Genomic DNA, 24384 nt, shown 5'->3' on the forward strand with positions numbered 1-24384 from the left:
CAATTGTTCGCGAGATAGCTACCAATCTAAGTTTCATGACGTGCTTGATTGAAAAGGCCTAGCGGATTATTTTCGGACAAGTCATTTATATGGTTACAACTTTTATGTTTATTGTGTACCCAAAAAATTCGCTTTTCAGCCGCAATGAAAGTAGATTTATAATAATGTATGCAAGGGATAATTATTACTTCAGAGACAGTATAAAAAAAGTGCACATACATATTAATGGAGATGTTCAACTTTTGTGAGCCTTTAATGATATATTAGGGAATTTTATTTAACACTGTTTCCTGATATATACTGACCAATCAAATGTTCCTTTACAAAAGCAGGGAAATCAAATTCACCGAAGCTGCTCTACCTAGCAACAGAATGTTTCACAGTCCCTTTATTCTCTTTATTGATGGATCACAAGCACCATAAATCTAGCCTGTATCTAGTGACAGATACCAGAGAGAATTTTATTTCCCTACTCTTGCTCAGCCCTTAAGCCAAAATAACCCTGAGACCAATAGGTATACAGTATATACACCAAAGTCACCAAACTAAAGAAAATCAATAAATAATGTGGGGCTATGCTCAGAAATACAACAATCTACAAAACCAATGAGCTCAACACACTCACATAGCTAAATAGTGCTATTTTTATTAAAATGATATAATAAAATACTTTCAAATGATTGGAAGAGTGCACTGAACAGTAAGACAATAAACTCGTCTAGACGGTAAGAACATCAACTACTTGTTATACATATGCTGCATATGTAGCGATAACATTATATCTAAGTGTTAGGCCTTATTCACACGAACGTGTTATACGTCCGTGATACATCGCACGTCGCACAGACCTATGTTAGTGAATGGGGTTGTTCAGACTGTCAGTGATTTTCACGCAGCGTATGTGCGCTGCGTAAAACTCACGACATGTCCTATATTTGTGCGTTTTCCGCGCATCACGCACCCATTGAAGACAATGGGTACACTTCCGTGTGCCGCACGTGATTTAGTAAAATAAATGAAACAAGAAAAGCACCTCCTTCTTTTATGTTTGTAAACATAAAAAACAGAGTCTCATCACGCTGCCATATGCGCTGAAATCACGCAGGCATGCACCACATACTGATGCCACACAGAACTTTTGTGTGCGCTTTTACACGCGCAAAACGGACACGTTCGTGTGAATAAGGCTTAAGGGCATGACCACACGTGGCGGATTTCCTCCGCAACTGTCCGCATCAATGCCGCACAGAATCTGCGTTGCAGATTCTGCTGCGGATCTGCACAAAATGTGCAGTAAATTGATGCGGACTAGCTGCTGCGGACTGCGGGAAAAGTGCTTCCCTTCTCCCTATCAGTGCAGGATAGAGAGAAGGGACAGCACTTTCCCTAGTGAAAGTAAACGAATTTCATACTTACCGGCCGTTGTCTTGGTGACGCGTCCCTCTTTCGGCATCCAGGCCGACCTCCCTGGATGACGCGGCAGTCCATGTGACCGCTGCAGCCTGTTATTGGCCTGTGATTGGCTGCAGCCGTCACTTAGACTGAAACGTCATCCTGGGAAGCCGGACTGGAGACAGAAGCAGGGAGTTCTCTGTAAGTATGAACTTATATTTTTTTACAGGTTGCTGTATATTGTGATCGGTAGTCACTGTCCAGGGTGCAGAAACAGTTACTGCCGATCGCTTAACTCTTTCAGCACCCTGGACAGTGACTATTTACTGACGTCTCCTAGCAACGCTCCCGTCATTACGGGAGCCCCATTGACTTCCTCAGTCTGGCTGTAGACCTAGAAATACATAGGTCCAGCCAGAATGAAGAAATGTCAAGTTAAAAAAGCAAGACGGATCCGCAGCACACATAACATGTGCATGACAGCTGCAGACTTCATTGCGGAAATTAGAATCTCCATTGAAGTCAATGGAGAAATTCCGCCATGAGTCCGCCACTGCTCCGCAACAGACAGAGCATGCTGCGGACACCAAATTCCGCTCCGCAGCCTATGCTCCGCAGCGGAATTTTACGCCTCGTCTAAACGAACACTGCTAAATTAAAGTGTAAGTCAATGGACAAACGGCTCCGCTGCGGATTAACGCTGCGGAGTGTCCGCAGCGGAATTTAAGTGAAATTCCGCCACGTGTGAACCCAGCCTAATAGTAATAATAACATCATATCAAAGTTTAACTGTGTAACATACATCAACATAAGCAATAGTGGCAATTGCATATGAGCTAGATCCAGGAGTATGCAGGAGACCCCAACGTGCATATTGTGAATGGCTCTATCAATGGGTATATACAAAAGCCAGTGTTGTCCATAAATATGTCTCCCCAACCAATCAAATCCCCCCAATTAATGATTTCACCTACAGGTATACAGATTGGCATTTATTACAGGTGCACATATCACATAGGCTGGGATTCCACAGAAGATTTTGCTGCGTCTTTTACGTGTTTGTTTGTTTGTTTGTTTGTTTGTTTGTTTGTTATATAATGCCCGCAGCACACGCTGCAGATTTTGTTGAAGATCTTGCGCTTTCTGCTGAAATAACTCCATTCAGATAAATCAAACTGATTTTCAGTCGCAGAAATTTCTGCAACAAAATCTGTAGCATGTGCAGGGGGCCTAAAGCCAGAGCAAAACAGTGGCTAATGTTGGTCTATGTAGTTTTCTAAGTGTTATTTTCTTTGGGTTTTTTTTTATACACAATGTGGGAGATATATCAAAACTGGTGCAAAGGAAAAGAGTAGTTGCCCATGGCAACCAATCAGGTTCCACCTCTCATTTTTTAGAGGCCTTTTGAAAAATGAAAGCAGCTACCTGATTGGTTGCCATGGACAACATGTCCACTTTCCTTTGCACCAGTTTTGATATATCTCCCCCAGGCTGCCAGGCATTAAATACCTGAATTGGTTGAGTACTGTGCAGAGTTCATGTTTTTGCTACCCTTGCTATTTTTCTACACTGGGCATATATTTTCCAGTGATGTATGCAGGTGTTAAATGTTGTAACACCTCTATAAAAGGCAATGTTTTCTAATGCAATTGAATACACGTTTTTTCCATTGCGTTTTTTTGCTGTGGCTCAATAATGCAGCAAAAAACGCCTTGGGGAATCCCAGTCCAATAGGTATAAATTTGAGAATTGCTGTGAAGGCAGTTGAGATATACATTAGCGAAGGGTAAACTAAGTGAAAGCTACTTGCAATAGCAAAAGTCAAGGAGAAAGGTAAAAATTTTAATTTAATTTTACCTTAGAATTGTTTCTTTTTAACTGGTATCAATTGACAATATATTTATTACATCAGTTTTCTTTATTCATTGACTAACCTGAACGGGAAACCATTCTCCTCAAAAATATACATTTTATTTCACATGACATAACAATGATACATATGTACTGTACTTAAAAAACATCCGCTGTATTTTCTGCTCTCTTTCAGAATCGCTACGAGTCCCGAGTTCAGAAAGCTGTGCAGTACCTTGAAAGCAAATATAGTGAAGGGATATCTAGTAATTACACTCTGTCCGTTGTGGCATATGCTCTATCATTGGCCAACAGCAGCAAGGCAGAAGCTGCTCTGAATGACCTCAATTCAAGAGCAAGCATTACAGGTACAGTTATAGATAAAATTAACACAAACTAACAATACATCTCTTAACATAGTGCCAAAATAGGCAAAATGTGGGGTTGCTTCTCAGAAACCTACTTGGGATAATATAGTTGTTAACATATTCATAAATTTCTAGGAGGAATAACAGAGGAACGACACAAGATAAATATCTAAGAAAAGGTGCTCCAGAAATGTTGTTTCATGGGGGATACAAATATTTAGTAAATCAGACATGTCAGGAGAGGTAACAGGTCCTCTTTAAATAGGATCTGTCACTACTTAGCAATGCCCAAACCTAGCTAATCTTATAGGCGCTATCACACTGATAATGCTAGTGAAATTGTGCCCCAAAAGGTTTATTATTTTAAAAGTTATGAGCTTCTTTCTAAATATGCAAATGAGGCTATACATGCCAAATGGGCGTCAACACCAGCGATTCTCCAGAGGTGGAGCTACCTCACAGCCTCTGACGCTGTCCTATCAGCATGAAGCTGCTTCACACAGTGTGAGAGACTGAGGCTGGAGAGAAGGGGGATCACTTAAAATAGTGTACCACTTAGAACAGTTCTGGAAGCTGTATACTATATACATATACAGTTTCCATTCCCGACTGTCTTTAACTGGTGATACCTCCGGTTGTTTCACAGCTATTTGCATGTTTAGAAAGAAGCTCATAACTTTTAAAATAATAAAAAGTTTTGGGACACAATTTCCTCTAGCATTATCAGTGTGACAGCACCTATTAGATTAGCTAGGAGATTGGACATTACTAAACTAGTGACAGATCCTTTTTAAAGTGTACCTGTCATTATAATAACTGTAGCACATGTGAATATATGACTTATTAGGGCAAAGTGCCAACTTTCTCACCTTTCACCAGCCTGCAGTTACAATTTCTTCTAGACTCTTGGTAAATGTCCAGAAGCCTGTATGTTGTCTTTAGTAATACAGTAAGTGTAGACAGGGAGGAGGGTAATGTAGCTGCAGTCAGTTAGCGTGCTTGAGACTTCATGCTGTGAGAGGGGAGTAGTAGGAAGGAGACATCTAATTTGCTCATAGCACACAACAGAGCATCTTTCTGACTACATCACTGTGTACACCCTAACCAGAGAGAAGACCACCCATGCTGCACACTGACCATGATATATGTGTCTCAGCGTTATTTTCTTGCAGGCAATAGAATCCATATATTTATTTCCCATCATTTATATATAGCTCTAATATGTTCCAGAGTGTTGTATACAGAATACATTCACTCACATCAGTTTATGTTTCAACTGGGGCTCAAAATCTAATCTCCCTATCACATGCACACATACACACACCACAGCGAATTTTATAGGAAGCCTATTAAATTATCAGTGTCTCTGGCATGTCAGAAAAAAAAATCTGAGTACACGGAGGAACCCACAAAAGAACGTAGAAAGATACAAACTCCATGCAGAGGAAACCATGTTCAGATTCAATGTCAGAATATGTGAATTGGGGGAAAAAGATGGCTAAAAAGACATCCTAGAGAAATGGGAATATGGATTTAGTGATCTTGGGAAATATGGTTAGATACAGAATGATCCATGGTCTCAACAATGTGAAGAAAGCACTTAACTCGATAAAACAAAGGGAAATTCCATTTAAGATCTTTCATAGGACATACTTTGCTTTCCATATAACGCTAGGAAAATATATTTGAAATCATGAGTGTAATTGATATAGGATTACTCACATGCCAATTTTTTTCACAGTCTATGGTCTTGTGCTGATTGTAAGAGATTTTTGGGAATAAATATATCAACATTATTAGACAATATATAAAAAGGAAGGTATATCTTGATGCATGGTTATACTTGTATCATTATAGCTAACCGAAAGTGTAAAAAATAAAAAATGCATCTAAGGCTTCTCATTCAGCTAACCAGTACCGTGCCCTGTACTAAAGAGGGGCAAGAACCCCAAGACCGTGCTGTTTACAGATGGGTCACTCTTCCTTTTGTAGGAGTCTCTAGTTTGGCTGATACAAGCTATTTTGCATACTTTCTTCCATGGAGTATAAGCCTCCATACAACTGCTGGGTCTCTTCAATGATAGCCAGTACTCACCCCCCCCCCCCTCAAACTTCGTCTAAAGGTACTAATGCAAGACATGGGCTGTGTGAACGAGCGCCGATCAACGAGACAGCTCATTGGTTGGCGCTCGTTTGCTCCTATCACATGGAGCAATGATTGGATATGTATAAAGACTAGCGCCCGAAACTCTGATTGTTCTTCCCCATACATTTTCATCATGTCGGCAGCACATCTTCCTGATTACAGAGGGAGATGTGCTGCCGACAACGATGATTTTTAAATCTGCATAAAGACCAGATCAGCTGATGAACGGGCATTTTCTCGTTCATCGGCTCATCGTTGCCCTTATTAAACAGGACAATGATGGGGAACAAGCGTTTATATGAACGCTCGTTTGCCCAATCATTGGCCTGTGTAATAGGGCCTTAAGGCATCTGATTCAACAGACCAGTCTCTTGTTTTGCTGATATGAGCTATTTTGCATAGAACTAGAAAGAAAAGTGGTGGAAACTGAGACCAAGATTGAGTTTGAGGAATAGGAACAGTGGTTATTTTACTTTACTCTATTTAAATTTAATTGACTTATTAAAAGGGTTGTCTTATTAGAGACATCTCCTTTCAGAACTGAGCCGCAGCGGTGATCATCTGATCACTGCGGGTCTAGCACCCCTGGCAAACAGATGATTTGTAAGGCGAGGCCAGGCGTTTCCCTTGCAGTGGCTGCTGCAGGGGAAATGAAGTATTACATGGCTGTAATTCAGATGATCGTCTGTCCATATAATAGATGAACGTCTTGAGTCCACCAGATCAGCAGCTGCTCTTCCACAGGCTTATAGAGGGCATATGGACAAGGGCTGTCTTCATGAGACAACCGCTTTCAGCCCTAATATGCTCCATTCTTTTTGTTTATCACTCTAGGGGGTATATGGCAGGGACAGGGGTTGGGGAAAAGGAGGCTTTATTGAAATGATTTTTTTATTTTATTTATCTATCATTGTAATAAGTATAAACTTGTTAATAAAAATGTTGATATAAATGTGGGTATTTTGGACTGATCAGATGCACAAACCTTTATACCATTATTTCACTCTTTGTGTATTTAGGGAGTACAAAGTACTGGTCTTCACCATCTGAACAATCAAACAGTTACTGGCAACCAAGAACAACTGATGTTGAGACCGCAGCATATGCCCTGCTTTCCTTCTATCAGCAGGGTAGAATCACTGATGGTATTCTTGTCATGAAATGGCTGAGTCAACAAAGGAATCATCTTGGAGGATATACATCTACTCAGGTAATGAATGGAATAAAGCTGGGTTTACCTGATTGACCGCTGTAAACTTTTTGACCCTGGCTTGCCTGACTATTCTCCTGCTCCGTTTTGCTACTACGTACTCTCCTGGTTTGATTCGGCTCGTTCACCACTGCCTGTTGCTCACGGTTTTCCGTGGGCAACTGCCCCTACTTCCCCTTTGCTTCTGTGTGCCCTTGTCTTGTGTTGTCTGTCTTGCACTTACTGAGCGTAGGGACCGTCGCCCAGTTGTACGCCGTCACTTAGGATGGGCCGTGCAAGTAGGCAGGGACTTAGTTGCGGGTTGATTAGGGCTCACCTGTTGTCTCCCCACCCCGATTCATTTTTTAATCAAGGGAATGCCTATAAGAAATATTAAAATCTTGCCTATGGTGTACAGCGTAGGGCAGGTGGTTGTCCCTACACATTTAATAAATGCTCAATGTTAGGCCTCATGCACACAACCGTAGCCATGTGCATGGCCGTGATTTTCGGGTCGGACGGCCGCAGAGTGCCAACCGCGAGCCGCCCGCAAATCGCGGCCGTGCACATGGCCACGTCCATTCTTTTCTATGAGTCTGGACCAGGCTCCAGGGCCATGCACGGACCATGGAAACCACGGTCGTGTGCTTGGGCCCATTGAAATTAATGGGGCCGCAATTCTCCCGTGGGTTTCCAGGGGAATTGCAGCCGCAAAAGCACGTTCGTGTGCATGGGGCCTTAGGGTTCAAACACACGACTGTATTACAGAGCTTCCTGTAGGCATAGGATAACACGTACTATACTTCTTAGTAAGATATCTGTTATGCATTTTGTATTGCACTTTATTTTCCTTAAAACAGCCCCGTATTCACTGACCATGTATTATCTGTCTTACTATAGGACACAGTGATGGCTCTGCAGGCTCTTTCCCAGTTCGTGTCAGCGGTGAACTTTGGTGAAGGTGCAACATCACTTACTTTGACAGTAACTGGATCAGGATCATTTGTACCAAAAACATTTCAGATCAACAGCAACAACAATCTATTAGTATTACAAAAACAGCAGGTAAAGAATGAGGAAAAATATATATATAAATGATATGTGTGCAATTATATCTATGTGTATGTATTATAATACACTAATATTGTTTATTTTTATGAATCTAATAATAATAATAATTCTAATAGTCATTGAGCAGTAACCTACATGTACATATTAGGGTATTATATAAAAAACTATTATTATCGGAATCTCTTTAGTCAGAACATGTATATGTATGTGCTCATGTGCCTGCCTCAAGAGCGATCTCTAGCAAAATGATTACGTATTGCAGGTATAGGAGCTACATTGGTGAATATGGTTATGAGATGTTACACACACGTACACTACCGTTCAAAAGTTTGGGGTCACCCAGACAATTTTGTGTTTTCCATGAAAACTCACACTTATATTTATCAAATGAGTTGCAAAATGACTAGAAAATATAGTCAAGACATTGACAAGGTTAGAAATAATGATTTTTATATGAAATAATAATTTTCTCCTTCAAGCTTTGCTTTCGTCAAAGAATGCTCCATTTGCAGCAATTACAGCATTGCAGACCTTTGGCCTTCTAGCTGTTAATTTGCTGAGGTAATCGGGAGAAATGTCACCCCATGCTTCTAGAAGGCCCTCCCACAAGTTGGATTGGCTTGATGGGCACTTCTTGCGTACCATACGGTCAAGCTGCTCCCACAACAGCTCTATGGGGTTGAGATCTGGTGACTGCGCTGGCCACTCCATTACAGATAGAATACCAGCTGCCTGCTTCTTCCCTAAATAGTTCTTGCATAATTTGGAGGTGTGCTTTGGGTCATTGTCCTGTTGTAGGATGAAATTGGCTCCAATCAAGCGCTGTCCACAGGGTATGGCATGGCGTTGCAAAATTGAGTGATAGCCTTCCTTATTCAAAATCCCTTTTACCTTGTTCAAATCTCCCACTTTACCAGCACCAAAGCAACCCCAGACCATCACATTACCTCCACCATGCTTGACAGATGATGTCCGGCACTCTTCCAGCATCTTTTCAGTTGTTCTGCGTCTCACAAATGTTCTTCTGTGTGATCCAAACACCTCAAACTTCGATTCGTCTGTCCATCACACTTTTTTCCAATCTTCCTCTGTCCAATGTCTGTGTGTTTTTGCCCATATTAATCTTTTCCTTTTATTAGCCAGTCCCAGATATGGCTTTTTCTTTGCCACTCTGCCCTGAAGGCCAGCATCCTGGAGTCGCCCCTTCACTGTAGACGTTGACACTGGCGTTTTGCCGGTACTATTTAATGAAGCTGCCAGTTGAGGACCTGTCAGGCTTCTATTTCTCAAACTAGAGACCCTAATGTACTTTTCTTGTTGCTCAGTTGTGCAGCGGGACCTCCCACTTCTCTTTCTACTCTGGTTAGAGCCTGTTTGTGCTGTCCTCTGAAGGGAGTAGTACACACCGTTGTAGGAAATCTTCAGTGTCTTGGCAATTTCTCGCATGGAATAGCCTTCATTTCTAAGAACAAGAATAGACTGTCGAGTTTCACATGAAAGCTCTCTTTTTCTAGCCATTTTGAGAGTTTAATCGAACCCACAAATGTAATGCTCCAGATTCTCAACTAGCTCAAAGGAAGGGCAGTTTTATAGCTCCTCTAAACAGCAAAACTGTTTACAGCGGCGCTAACATAATTGCACAAGGGTTTTCAAGTGTTTTCTAATCATCCATTAGCCTTCTAACACAGTTAGCAAACACAATGTACCATTAGAACACTGGAGTGATGGTTGCTGGAAATGGGCCCCTATACACCTATGTAGATATTGCATTAAAAACCAGACATTTGCAGCTAGAATGGTCATTTAGCACATTAACAATGTATAGAGTGTATTTCTGATTAATTTAATGTTATCTTCATTGAAAAAAACTGTGCTTTTCTTGCAAAAATAAGGAAATTTCTAAGTGACCCTAAACTTTTGAACGGTAGTGTACATTTAAAGGGCTTTGTCTAAGTAGACAATCCCTTTTTCTAATAAAAACTGGCACAGCGATCAGCTGATCGCCAAATGTCTGCCTTCTCTAACCCCTGGTGGTCAGCTGTCATCACCGGGGCAACTACGTCTGGCTAGTCATATCCCCTGTAGTGGTCACTGCAGAGAAAATGTAGCATTCAAATAAATGGTCGATCATTTAATACATGGCTCATAGGGGAGGGTCATGAGCGAAGAACTACCTAATACAATGTTAGGGCATATGGACAGGGGTTGTTTTCTTGAGACAAACCCTTTAAGTTGGTTTATTACTTTTTTTTCTAGACGACTGATCTCCTAAGACTATTTCTTATATTTAAAAACTTTTAGGCTCACGTATTCAAAGTTTGGGCTTTTAAATGGTATAATAAAAGTTGAACTGTTATATTATAATAACCTTGTGCTTTCTTTGATAGATTGAAGTCCCTCAGCCCCTTTTAATGAACGCTACTGCAGTAGGAAGAGGACTAGCTATTTTTCAGGTACAAAGTCAATTGCATTACTTCATTAATGGACTCTTGTGTACTTACTACTATTTCTGCGTGGTTAATTGTAAAATATTAAATTCAGAGCATTCTATAGGTTTCATATGTACGTTTTGCCAAACTAAAAAGTGGTCTAAAACTTTAAGGGACCTATTCGGTGATGCCGTAGAGACTTATGGCAGTCTGCAATGCAAACCATTGGATTAACAAAGGGTAGCTATTGACGACAACATCTAAGATGTTAAAGAATCAGGACCGGAGTTATCTCTGATGATGTCTGTCAATCACAACTGGCTTTTGCTGGTTATGATGTGTATGCAGCTGTTGTACCTGCGCCATCTCCGCAGTAAGCATATAAAGAGTATTTCAATAATTTAGAAGAAAAAACTGTTCAGGATCTAACTGTGTCTCAGGGTGTAAAATAAAACTGCAACTTTTGTATATAAAAAATCCCATGTCTTACCTTTTCTTTTTATGCACTTAATGCCTCTAGGCTACCAGTGACATCTAGTAAAAGTTAAGTAGGAGGAAAAACTACAGAGGTTATCTTCCTAAAACAACCCCTCTAAAAGACTTATACTCTTATAGGTTATACATAATGGTGTAAGCTCTGGTCTGTTCACTTACTATAAAGTAAATGCGGTCACAGTAATCCAAAATGTAAATCACAATGGCATTCAGAGTACCTGTTTTGTCCAGTCCCTGTAATAGCCAATAGGTGGCGGTATAGTAAACACAAAGTTACTTGTGTTTGGAGTAGCTGATACTGGTTGTATTAAGTACATTTCTTTTATGGGTTAATCTATTTTATGATTTATTCTTACTTTATAATCAGTGAATACACAATTTTTCAATGGGATATTTACATGTAGCGCCTTTTTGGCAAAAGTAAATGAATGTGGCATGTCTTTACTCTTGTCTATCCATGATGGACAAATCCACATTTCATTACTGATGCCAGATCATATGTTATTGCCTACAAGCATAGATTTAACCAAGTACGTCTCTGAACAATAAGACCAATGAAAGGGGAGGAAACTGTTCCTGTGACTGATAAGCCAGGGAGACCTAAGTGAAGAGAACTCTCGGTGAACAGGTGACAAAGAAATTAGTCCCATGAGTTCTAATATGGATTATGGGGTGTATGCATCCCAAAATGAAATGTAGGAAAACAGGGAAAGATTGCGGAAGATACAGTTAGTGATACTGGATTTTTCATTAGTTATAAATGAGTCAGTCATATGGACTGTATGATAAATAATCAAATTATTCAAGTAACATGGTATTTCTACTTTTTTCCTTTGTTTTGCTTGACAACTTTTTACATTTGAATCTTTGTTTTATTATTTCAGTATTAAAAAGTATTCAACATAAAAAAACAAGGTCATAATTATAAAAATGGAATGTACCACCTATATTGTTATGGCAGGAAGAAGGGGAGGGGGATAAGTGAGCCCTAATCTACCCACCGCCCTGTCCCTGCCTACTTGCAACGACCCGCCCTAGGCGACGGGGTACAACTGGGCGGCGGTCCCTACGCTGACTAAGTGCAAGGGAATACAAACAGGGAACAAGCAAGGGAAGGGGCAGTAGACCATGGAACACAGTGAGGAAACCAGAGTGGTGAACGGGCCAGTCAGAATCAGGAAGTCACGAAGTATACGAACGCAGAGCAAGGAGCAGGAAGCAAGCCGGGGTCAGAGCGAAGCAGGATAAGCGGAAGCTGTAGCAAGGCTGAAGCAAGGCAGTAGCAGGCTGGAGCAAGGCTGTAGCAGGGCCAGGAAACCAGGAAGAATCACAAGCAATGAGGAAGAGAAAACGGCAGGTATAAATGGACAGGGGGCGGAGCTAACTCCGACTGACCAGGCCGCGATAGGCTCTCCCACTCCTGAGCCTGCCACCCTGATTGGTGGGAGCCGGAGTCAGTCTAAGAGGTCCGGCCTCAGGTGTCGATTGATTAATCCTGGGAGTATCCACAGACGTAGTGCCTGGCAGATCCTTTACATATATAAAGTTTTTCTAATTAAAACCAGACACGTTTGGTATATTTTTTGAAGGTGGTATATAGAACATAAACCAGAGTTTATTTTGCGCTTAAAAACAATATTTTATTAATCATATTTATTTCAAAAAGTCACAATGTCATACATTGGAAATAACCTGTGAGAGTAAAGAGAACCAACAATTCAGATAAATAACCACAGTTTATGAATGTGTAAAAGATAGGTAAATGTAATAAGAACCAATCAGAACATGCACAATTGTAATGATGTTCACCGAGTGTATATAAATAAGGGTAACAACACTAATAGTAAAGATATAAAACGCTCACTGGAGCAATATATAATGATGGTATAATTGACCCTCTTGAAAACTGCAAAACTAAAAGAAACTTCAGGTGGCCACATACCATCTCAACATGGAGCTGATATTATGAAGCTCTAACAAAAAAAATGTGAAAAGAAGAGGGTGATAGCACTTTTACATACCAGTGCCGCATGATTGTAGATTTGTTTAATTCTATTTTTTGTACATGATTATGGAGGTGTCCATCTTGCCTGAGCTGTTATTTCGAGCTGTGAACAGCAGATCAGCGATTTGCTTTACAGCAGCCACATGGACTTAGGAAATGCTAGTTTGAAGATGACCATTTGACTTTTATGGGACAGTGTTCTAGGCATGCTCTGTGACCTGTGCAGGGGATCCTGTGTTATCTATATAGAGGTTTTACCTTTCATTGTAATCCTGTTTGTGATGATGAGATGGCTGCTGAGAAGTGATCTCTACAGAACAGGAAGTGTGAGTCTATTGTGAGGCTCAGTGGCCAGAGTGAAAACTGCAAGATTTAAAAAAAAAAATAAAAAAAAATGTTTTAAATAGTTACATGGAAAATTTTAATTAAAACATCACCAATCTTTTAATTTTCTTTAAATATATTTAACATAAAAATTGATTTAAACAATAGGTATCGCTCAGCTCACATAAATAAAGGATGTTTCTATTTCTTTCGCAGCTTAATTTAGTATATAATCAGAAGGCATCTTCCAGAGCCAAGAGAAACTCTCCTGTACCAGAAGCCTTCAAGTTAGATGTAACTGTGAAGGAAGACACAAGTAACATTCATATACTGTCTGTGGATGTATGTACAAGGTAAGACCAGACTGTCCAGCGTTACCACAACCTATACTGTCTATATTTTATGAACCACTTATCAACATGATTCCCTTCTGTAAGTTTACGACATTGAATGAGACAATTTAGACATGCACGTGGCCATATTGTATGGCACACATTGTTTATTTTTTTTATTAATATGGAACCTGTGAGAAAGAAGTTTCATCATGCCGTAATATGGAACAAATCTCTTCTAGAAGCAGGGCCTGATTATAGGGAGGGCAAATTGGGTAATTGCCTAGGGGCTTCACCCATGCATTGCACGCTATTAGCCAGAATGGAGAGCTGCAGCAAAAAGCATCTCCCACTCTAGCAGCCAGGTGAAATGTGCAGGCATTTGTAGGTGCCTCGGGTGATAACATTTGATTGTCATCGAGGGTTTCAGAAACCTGAACCCCCACATTCAGCTGATCCTTAGCGAACTACATTTGAAAAGGGTGTCGTCCTCACTGGGGCTTTTGCCTGCTTGATCATTTTTATTAATAAATAGGCTTGTCAGAAGATAAATAAAGAAGCAATGTAAATATTCTCTTAATGCAGTCAGCAATATATATATTAATTGTTTTCATTCTGGTTGCCACGGCTTTCACCAGGGACATGTGTTTGGAAATTGTCTCTATCTTTTAGATTGTTTGTTATAAGAAATCAGCAATCTGGTTGCCATTAACATGAAGAAATATGTCTACTCTGTTATCTCATCTGTAATGGTGTTTCTTTCATTTATATTTTTATATGGTCAGTTTCTCAACCTAACATACTAACATATGTAAGATGGTGCATAATATATATATATATATATATATATATATATATATATATATATATATATATAGATATATATATATATATATATATATACCCACAATATATATACATACAGTATATGTATGTGGCAAAGAGAGAGTGGCATTCCAAAAGTTGGCTTAATCAGAATGTTAAGTTTATTCACCCATAGTGGACAGACAATGTTTCGGCCCTACCATAGAGTCATTCTCAAGCAAGGTGAACAAGTTGTGTGTGGGTATATATACACACACCTATCTCACAGAAAAATTAAAAAAATGTGCATAATCAAATGATGTGAATAAAAAACAATTCATATATTATATATAAACAAAGTGCAAGGTGCATAATATAGTTATATCAAAGAAGTGTATAAACAGACAGACATATTGTATCATCACTTACAGTGCAAAGTATGTTTTCAATGATATACAATCCATAATAATATCATAACAATCACACATGTATCCAATAGCACAATTAAAATATTTGACGTAATAAACATAGGAGGATGGCACTCACTCAGGAGATCAAACATTGCACATGTTCGTGTGTTTGTTAATGGCGCTACCGCGCCTGTGCTCCAACCTATCCCTCATAGGTTGAATCTATCACACGTTGCTGATGACCAATAGACACACATTCAGCACGTAAGTGCAGTCTACCATAGACCCTGAAGACACCATCTTCCTATCTGGCAGACCTACGTCAATACCGGGTCTGACATAAGTAGGTCTGCCAGGTGGGAAGCCAACTTTTGGAGTGCGGCTCTCTCTTTGCCACATTTTGTTACGACCTAGGTTTGTGAGCTGAGCACCCTTCTGGGATTTAAAATCCTTTACAGTGTGCATCCCTACTACTTTTTTCTTTGTATATATATATATATATATATATATATATATATATATATATATCAAAATCCATTCTTTACATTGTGGGCTATATTCATACAGAACCCTTTTTAATAATAGCGTGATGTGATAAATCTTGTGTTATTATGTCTTGTGTGTTATTTTAATTTTAAACTATACAAAGAAGGTCTATAAAAGTAATGTGCTTTTCTGATTTCAGATACCAAGGGGCAAATACTAAGAGCGGTATGGTAATTCTAGATGTGGGATTCCTCAGTGGTTTCAAATTAAGCCCTACAGGTATTCCCACAACTGAGATTATCAAATTGGTGGAGCCAAAAGATGATAAAGTTTACTTATACTTGGATTCGGTAAGTTATCAAAAGTAAAATACTGTTGTTAGCAACTGGTTTTATTTTAGTGGTAAAAATTATTTACATAAAGCTGATTTCTGTACTAACATTCTCCCTTCTCCATATTAGCAGAACTGTGTACTTACATTTCATAAAACTACTCTCATTCTTTAAAATGCAACTAGTCATAAATCTGTTCCACTTTAAACAAAAAATTGTGAATCTTTACTAAATAAAAGCATTCAACAATAATTTACCTGCATTTAGGTTTAGTGGTATTGTATCGAGTGCTGATCTAAGCAGAGAAAAAACAAGAAACACTTTTGAGACACTGTCAATGCTATTCCTTATAGGTATTGCAGTGCCTAATAAAAGACTGAGTCAAAACTCTGGCTTGCCTCAGCAAAAATATAAAAAAAGAGTAGGCACCGATGACAAAACAGCCTGCAGTACCATATATAAGCACCAGAGGCACTGTCACTTCTATTACAACTGTGTTGGCTGAATACATTTAATGATATGTAAACCTTTAGTGAAATTTTTTTAATGCATGTATATTGTAATTATAAGCACTTTTGTAATATACATTTATTAAACATTTTGTACCATTTCATCGTTGCAGCTTCTATGTATCCACTTTACATAGAAGCTGCATAACGCCGCTGTGAATTCTTCAGTGAGCTGGACTGATGGCTTGGCTGACAGCGGCTCCTGTGTGCCTCTGACACTAAATCAAACCCTAAGGCTCAATGCACACCATGCGTATTATGTTCTGTTTTGCCACGCGTATTTGAGTGCAGCAAATCCACAGCGTAATACAGGAAATCTCATGTACACGCTGCTGTTTTTTTCTGCACGTAAATTACCTGCGATGCATATATTACAATCCGCAGCATGTCAATTTATGTTGCGTTTCCGCTTGCTAATTGTATCTGTGTAGGTGTAGCAGCATGAAAACGCACCGATTTACGCATCAAAATGTAAAAACCGCATTTAAAAATGCACAATTAGGTGTGGTTTTTATCTGCGAATTTCCCGCGGTTTTGATGCGTATTTTCCGCATCAAAATATGCAACGTCTGCATGTAGCCTAATACTGATCCTGGATACAAAGAAGCTGCAACGCTGAAACGGTACAAACGTTTTAGTAAATATATATTCCAAAATTGTTTATAATCACAATATAAGTACATTACAATAATAATAAAAAATATCACCAAATGTTTACATAGGCTTTCAGGGCTATTCCACACAGATCAATTATTTACAGCACTAATCGTATATTTGGGGTGCATGTACATTGCACTTAGGGTATGTGCACATGTAGTGACCAAAAACGTCTGCAAATACAGAGCTGTTTTCAAGGGAAAACAGACCCTGATTTTCAGAAGTTTTTTGAGCAACTCACGTTTTTCGCTGCGTTTTCGCTGCGTTTTTTACGTCCATTTTTGGAGCTGTTTTCATTGGAGTCTATGAGAAAACGGCTCCAAAAACATCCAAAGAAGTGTCCTGCACTTCTTTTGACGAGGCTGTATTTTTACGCGTCGTCGTTTGACAGCTGTCAAACGACGACGCGTAAATGACAGGTTGTCTGCACAGTACGTCGGCAAACCCATTCAAATGAATGGGCAGATGTTTGCCGACGTATTGTAGCCCTATTTTCAGACGTAAGGCTGGGTTCACACGACCATGTTATGTCCGTAATGTACGGAACGTATTTCGGCCGGAAGACCCGGACCGAACACGGTGCAGGGAGCCGGGCTCCTAGCATCATAGTGATGTACGATGCTAGGAGTCCCTGCCTCGCTGCAGGACAACTGTCCCGTACTGTAATCATGATTACAGTACGGGACAGTAGTTCCACGGAGAGGCAGGGACTCCTAGCGTCGTACATCACTATGATGCTAGGAGCCCGGCTCCCTGCAGTGTGTTCGGTCCGGGTCTTCCGGCCGAAATACGTTCCGTACATTACGGACGTAACATGGTCGTGTGAACCCAGCCTAAAACGAGGCATAATACGCCTCGTTTACGTCTGAAAATAGGTAGTGTGAACCCAGCCTTATGTAGTTAAGCAGCAAACAACATTGGCAGGGAATATTTATGCATAATTTGTCATTATTGGGACCCTGCATTTCCGACGCTTGTATTTTTGTTTTATAATATGAATACTATGAACACTAACATGTTATTTTACTATTACACTTATTTCTCTTAGGTTTCCTCTGAGGAGATTTGTATATCTGTTCCATTGGTCCGTTCCGCAAGTGTTGCAGGTTCTCAAGATGCTGTAGTTACTATTTATGAATATTATAATCCAAGTAAGTGCAAATGTTTGGTTATATTTTATCAGTTATACATTTTATGAAAGCATAGGTTATAAGAGGTTTTTCAAGCGGGTAACTTTTCTTTAAATTGGTTGTTCATAGCCCGTACACTTCTGTAGCGGCTGTACCGGGGATTGCATTTTCGATCCCAATCAAGTGAATGTGACAGGTGCTACAATCCCCGGCACAGCCACTACGGAGGGCTGTGTCTGGCAAACTACTACGATACATGAAGAGGCTGCAGCATCCGTCGGTGGGGGTGCCCAGAGTTGGGTCCCTACTGATCTAAATATTGGCCATAAATGTAGACGTTCTAGTAAAGCCATCCACTTCAGTGGCCTCCCCAGCAGCATTAAAATGTTTAAAGTGACTGCTGGCAGGGTGAAGGTAGGAGGTAGGAAATACAACTAAACACAGTAGCTGTGAACATCGTATTTCCCACCATAATGATGTTCACCGGAATGTTCATGTAATGAAAGAAATAAAATCTGGAAAAATCATTGTCTCTAGTATTATTCTGATATTTAACATTCTTGAAATATAGTAGTGATCTTCACTGACCTAATAGAGGAAATGTGTACTACGATTAGATTTCAGAAATTGTGAAAAACTGAGTTTTAAAGGGGCTATGTGGGGACCGAAAAGTATTAGCATGTGACCGGCCCCGTTGTACTCTATGTACAAGCAGTAGTACATTGATTACATAAGAGTACAGTGGGGCTGCCAGCGCTATAAAACTCTAATAAAATCTCATAATCAGCGCTACGTGGGACCAGAATGTATATTAGCGTATATAAGTGTACTCACATACTGCAGTGTGTACAGTGCTAATACTTTTCGGTCCCCTTTTAATGAATGCGTGAAGGTGTATGTCAAATTAGGACTTTAACTGTTAGTGGTTAGACAGAGGGAGAGAACCCTGTCATTGGCACCCCTATGATGTGAATTCGGGGTGCCAATGTATTGTCATGGCAGCCGGGGCCTGAAGAAGGCCCTTAAGTTTGCCATTTGTGCATGCCTATTAGGCCCTGCCTCTGCCTAATAAGAAGTATTGCAGTGTATTGTGTAAGCAATCAAACGATTGCATGTCCATGTCATCTACTGGGACTAAAAAATTTGTGTTAAAAAAATTGTAAATAAAATTTATAGAATTATACAAAAAAATCCTCTGAAAAAAACAACAACAAAAAAAAAGTTTTCTACCTTACAAAATGCTTTATTATGAAAATATTTTTTCTAAAAAAGTACACATAATTGGTATTGCCACAACCATAACAACCCGTACTATAAAATGAACACGTTATTTATCCGGCTATCCTGTTATTTATAAAACTGTGACAGAATTGCATTTTTTGTTCATCCGCCTTAAAAAAAATAAATGGAAAAGAAGTTAACCAATAAGTTCTTTGTACCCCAAAATTGTATCAATGAAAACTACGACTCGTCCTGCAAAAAACAAACCCTCACACAGCCCTGTCGACAGTACAAAAAAAAGTTATGGCTCTTAGAATGTGGCGACACAAAATAAAAGTTTTTTTTAAAAAGTGTTTTTATTGTGCGAAAAGCGGTAAAACATAAAAAATATATAGATTTGGTATTTTCATAATTGTACTGCAGAATAAAGTTAATAAAGTTAAAATGTCATTTATACCGAAGTGTTCACGAAGAGTTCCCTTATCCCCCGGCCTGCATGCCAAAGAGACAATTCCAACTTCCACTGGTGTGTTTCTCTGTAGTTCTAGATCTTGTATTTCCACAAAGCGATATAGCAGCGTGCTATATAAGTTCTTTCAATCGCTGGTCTATAACTCCAAACAAGGGAGAAAAAAGACAGATAGTGGAAAAAAACTTACAAGATAGACAAAATTAAAAAGGCATATATAATATAAAATCACACGCAGCACACCAAGTTCTGTAGCCTGGGTTTCGCTCTTCCGGCTTCCTCTGGGGATACATTATATGTACCCCAAAATTGTGCCATTAAAAAACATAACTCGTTCCGCAAAAAACAAGTCCTCATACCCCTACGTCAACAGAAATATGGCTTTTGGAATTCAGTGATGAAAAATCATTGTGTCTTCAGGGGTGAAAATAGCTGAGCTCTTAATAGGTTAAATAGAAGCAGTAATCACATGTCTGGTTTCTCTAAGGGTATGTTCACACACAAACTCAAAAACGTCTGAAAATACGGAGCTGTTTTCAAGGAAAAACAGCTCCTGATTTTCAGACATTTTTTAAGCCACTCGCGACTTTCGCTGCGTTTTTCGCTGCGTTATTTACGGCCATTTTTGGAGCTGTTTTCAAAAGAGTCAAAGAAAAACAGCTCAAAAAACATCCCAAGAAGTGACTTGCACTTATTTTTCGCGGCCGTTTTTCAAAACGGCTGCATAAAAAATCGGCCCATTGGAACAGAACGCCGTTTTCCCATTGCAATCAATGGGCAGATGTTTGGAGGTGTTCTGCTTACGATGATTTTTTGGGCTGTTTTTCGGGCGTTTACGGTCCGAAAAACGGCCGAAAATAGGCTGTGTGAACATACCCTAACCCCCAACGATCAGCTGTTATCATCCTTTCCGACATCTACGGTATATATACAGCAGAGGGCAGGAGGGAAAGCATGGACCGGGCCTACAAAACTTGCGTGTCTCAGCTGTTTGTTACAGCCGACACTTCAATGCAAGGAGCGTTATCCCGCTCGTTTTACCCCTTAGATGGCACGGGCAATAGCGACCGTGGCATCTAAGATGTTAGAAAGAAGGGACAGCCCCCTCCAAGGTCTCATGGCACATCAAGGCAAGTAGGTCATGGCAGGTTGCCACAGCAGTCTGGGGGCGAGAGGCAGGGCTTAATAGAGCCTGTAAAAATCACAATCTACTGTAGTACATTAGTATTGCAGTATATCGTGCAAGCGACCACTGGTTCAAGTCCCGTATGGGGATTAATAAAAAAGTTAAATACAGGTAAATAAAGTTTTGTGACTGTGTATTTAATGCGTTAAAAGTCAAGATAGAGATGGCAGTAAAAAAAAGACAGTAAAAAAAATAATTAAAAAGCCGGAATCGCTGTTTTTTGGTCACCTTATCTCTCACAAAAAATATAACGTATCCCAGAATGGTATCATTAAAAACTACATCTCGGCCCGCAAAAAAACAAACCATCACACACAAACAAAAAGGTATGGCTCTCAGAATATGGGAACACAAAACTTTAAAATTGTATTTCTAACAATTAGTTTTACCGCATGGTGAACACCATAAAAAGAAAACTCAAAAAACAATAATTATATGTTACAATAAATAGTGACGTGAAAAACTACAACTCGTCTCGCAGAAAACAAGCTCGCATTTGGCTATATTGAAGGAAAAATAAAAAAGCTATGGATTTTGGAAAGCGGGATTATAAAGCGAAAATAAAAATAAAAATGGCTGCAGAGGAAGGGGTTAATGCAATATCAATACCTTTTCTTTGATTTTAATACGTGTTATGCTTTTTTCTCTTACATTAGGAAACACAGCAACACGGACATATAATTCTCTGACAATGAAAAAGATATCATACTGTGATTTCTGTGGGCTCAACTGCAATCAGTGTAGCTCAAACGTGCCAATCAAACCTCAGACCAACAGTTCTGCCAAACCAGGATTCTACTTGCTGTGCCTCTGCATCATTCTTATTTCTTACTTGTTGTAATATATTATTATGTTGCCATTTTTAAAGTACCAAACTTTTAGAATTTTTTTATGAATATGGTCAAATATATTTTTTTTTACAATCATTCCATCATATTTTATGACAATGTCAGAAACATGTAATATCTAATAACAACATAGTGACATTAGAGAACATGGTGTGTTATTTTTGAATGTGGTCAATAACTAATGTCTTTTATGTATTCATATGATATACATATAGCTACCAAATAAACACCTCTTTATGGTTCGGGGTGCTATGATTTTTTTTTCCAATCTACTCTATAATGTTCTCCTAATGCAACCAGGTGATTAAGGATATTGTAGGGTCAGGGTATATATATATATATATATATATATATATATATATATATATATATATATATATATATATATATATATATATATGTTTATGTTTACACCTGCTTCTGTTTATAACGGAAGGAACAGCTCAGTGCCGGATTTGTCATATGACAAATACCATTGACTTATAATGGGGTCTGTTAGGTGTGTGTCATTTTGATGGAAAGAATAGCGTAGCCTGCAGCCCTATTCTTACCGTCAAATGTGATGAATTTGCGACAGAGGTACCGAACTGAGCCTCTTTAGCAAAGTTAAAACAGCCTAACTATGCACGGGCTCGCTTACGTGGCTAAATTTATGGTATGTGTTTGCGCTGTACAATTTGCCAAAGACAGGATTGGATCCCAAGCATTTCTCACAATGTTTGCTATTTCCCTATTGACAAATTGCACACAGAGGAAACACGGACTGCATATACAGCCATTTAAATGAGCCCATACATAAACGCACACACACACACACACACACACACACACACACACATACATACACACACACACACACATTTTTTCTGCTTTTTAAAATTAAAAAACAGTGCAAAGAATTATCCCTGTTTATACAAACACTGTGGTTTTGGAACAAACAATGGCTTTTTAACAAGCGGTCCAAAATTGTTATTTTTTTGGAAGTAGCAACAGATTTGGTGTTATTTGAAAGAAAAATAGAATGTATATTATCCACTACTTCCACCATCACGACTACATGTGCCAGGGACAGTGTGCCTGATCGTCCTGGAAATTGAAGAAGCAATTTTTAGTGGCACTATGATTACCAATTAGATATATGCAAAACAATGAGTGATTGTGATGTCGGGATCAACAGGTAGCAGCATTCTATCAGTACCAGGATTAATATTATTGAGGAATGATGTGATGAAAATTGGTAATTCATTCACATCTGTGTTGGAGGCTCTGTTTAGGGAGCTACCATCGCAGATACGGCCAATAATACCGAAAACAATAGTGCAGCGTGCTGCGCTATTGTTTCCGGTAAAACCATGGACACCCTGACGGAAACCTGATGGAACCCATAAAAAGTCAATATGTTCGATCAGCCGCCAGTGATGTCCGTCGTGCAATGGAACCAGCGCTTCCGGTATTTCCGATATTCTGCTCCTCTGACAGAGCAGAACAATGGAAAGCCGAACACTGGTGTGAACTCATTTTACTTAAATGTAAGAACTGTAGAACGGCAGTAGCATTCACAGCAATGGCTAACTGTCTAAGTAACACTGACACTGACTAAATCCTATAAAACAAACTCACTAACACTAATCTTATATCATCTGCTCTGTGGCTTGAAAAAACAAGTGGGTTGTAGATCAAGTGGAGTTCCAAAAACCGGATTGACTTACTGTGTTGTGTGTGACAAAGTGGGGGGACATTGTATGTGATATATGTATTGATTGCTTGCTTGCTACAAAGTTTGCAAAAGTGACATTATTTAAAACCATTTTTCCCTTGCAGTTTCCTTCCTGAGTAGCTGAGTAAGGGGGAGGGGTTAGCTGGTACCAGGTGCTATAAATCAGGCCTCAGTACTCTGTAAAGCCTGCTCTGTGGCTTGAAAAAAAACAAGTGGGTTGTAGATCAAGTGGAGTTCCAAAAAAAGGAGTTAAAGCCCCAGTAAGTACTCTTCTACTTTTTCTTTTTGATTAACACCTGTTCGCTGTTTTTTTTGTAACTTGGATAATGGATAGCAAGATTGGAGGTTTTCTTCAGTGCACAGTTTGCCATATGTATGCACGACTGGAGCCGGAGTTCCAGGGTGAATATTTCTGTGGCAGATGTGAGCATGTTGTTCACCTGGAAGCTCGTATTAGAGATCTGGAGGAGCAGAATGCAACACTGAGGAGGATAGACAATCTTGAGCTGAGCTTGCTGCTCACGGAGCATGCAGTTAGTGGGTTACAACTGGAGGGTGAAGACATGGGTGAGCAGGATCAGGTAAGTAGCTGGGTTAATGTAGTTAGGGGCAGTAGAAAGGGGTCAAAGAAAAGGAAGGCCGATCCGGTTTCTGACATTCCAAGCAAAATTGCCAAGTTGGGTGATGATGCGAGGGTGTCAGTCTCAGAAATGGCAGCCCTAGTGGATACTGATCTCCCTAACAGCCGGGAGAACAGCCCAGCTAGTAGTCGGCGGGATGGTAATGCAGGTAAGCCAAGACAATTGATAGTCGTAGGGGATTCTATAATCAGGAAGACGGATAGAATAATTTGTCGCCAAGACCACCTCAACCGAATGGTTTGCTGTCTCCCTGGTGCCAGGGTTCGGCATGTGGTGGAACGGGTGGACAAATTGCTGGGAGGGGCTGGTGATGATCCAGCTGTTGTGGTCCATGTCGGTACCAACGACAGAATAAATGGTAGGTGGAGGAGC

The 24384-nt window shown here is 39.6% G+C and overlaps 1 protein-coding gene across 1 annotated transcript in view; it reads left to right on the forward strand.

Annotated features, from left to right (window-relative positions):
- Window positions 1–21868, forward strand: part of LOC142760983 (CD109 antigen-like) — a 79000-nt gene extending 57132 nt beyond the window's left edge. The window contains exons 26-33 of the mRNA XM_075864159.1: window positions 3440–3611; window positions 6777–6967; window positions 7847–8011; window positions 10405–10470; window positions 13487–13623; window positions 15502–15652; window positions 17849–17951; window positions 21463–21868. Of these exons, the coding sequence (XP_075720274.1) occupies window positions 3440–3611; window positions 6777–6967; window positions 7847–8011; window positions 10405–10470; window positions 13487–13623; window positions 15502–15652; window positions 17849–17951; window positions 21463–21647 (1170 nt within the window). The 3' untranslated portion in view covers window positions 21648–21868. The remainder of the gene's footprint in view (window positions 1–3439; window positions 3612–6776; window positions 6968–7846; window positions 8012–10404; window positions 10471–13486; window positions 13624–15501; window positions 15653–17848; window positions 17952–21462) is intronic.
- The last annotated feature ends 2516 nt before the right edge of the window (window positions 21869–24384 follow it).

This window comes from Rhinoderma darwinii, chromosome 4 (assembly GCF_050947455.1).
Source record: "Rhinoderma darwinii isolate aRhiDar2 chromosome 4, aRhiDar2.hap1, whole genome shotgun sequence".
Lineage (NCBI taxonomy): Eukaryota > Metazoa > Chordata > Amphibia > Anura > Rhinodermatidae > Rhinoderma > Rhinoderma darwinii.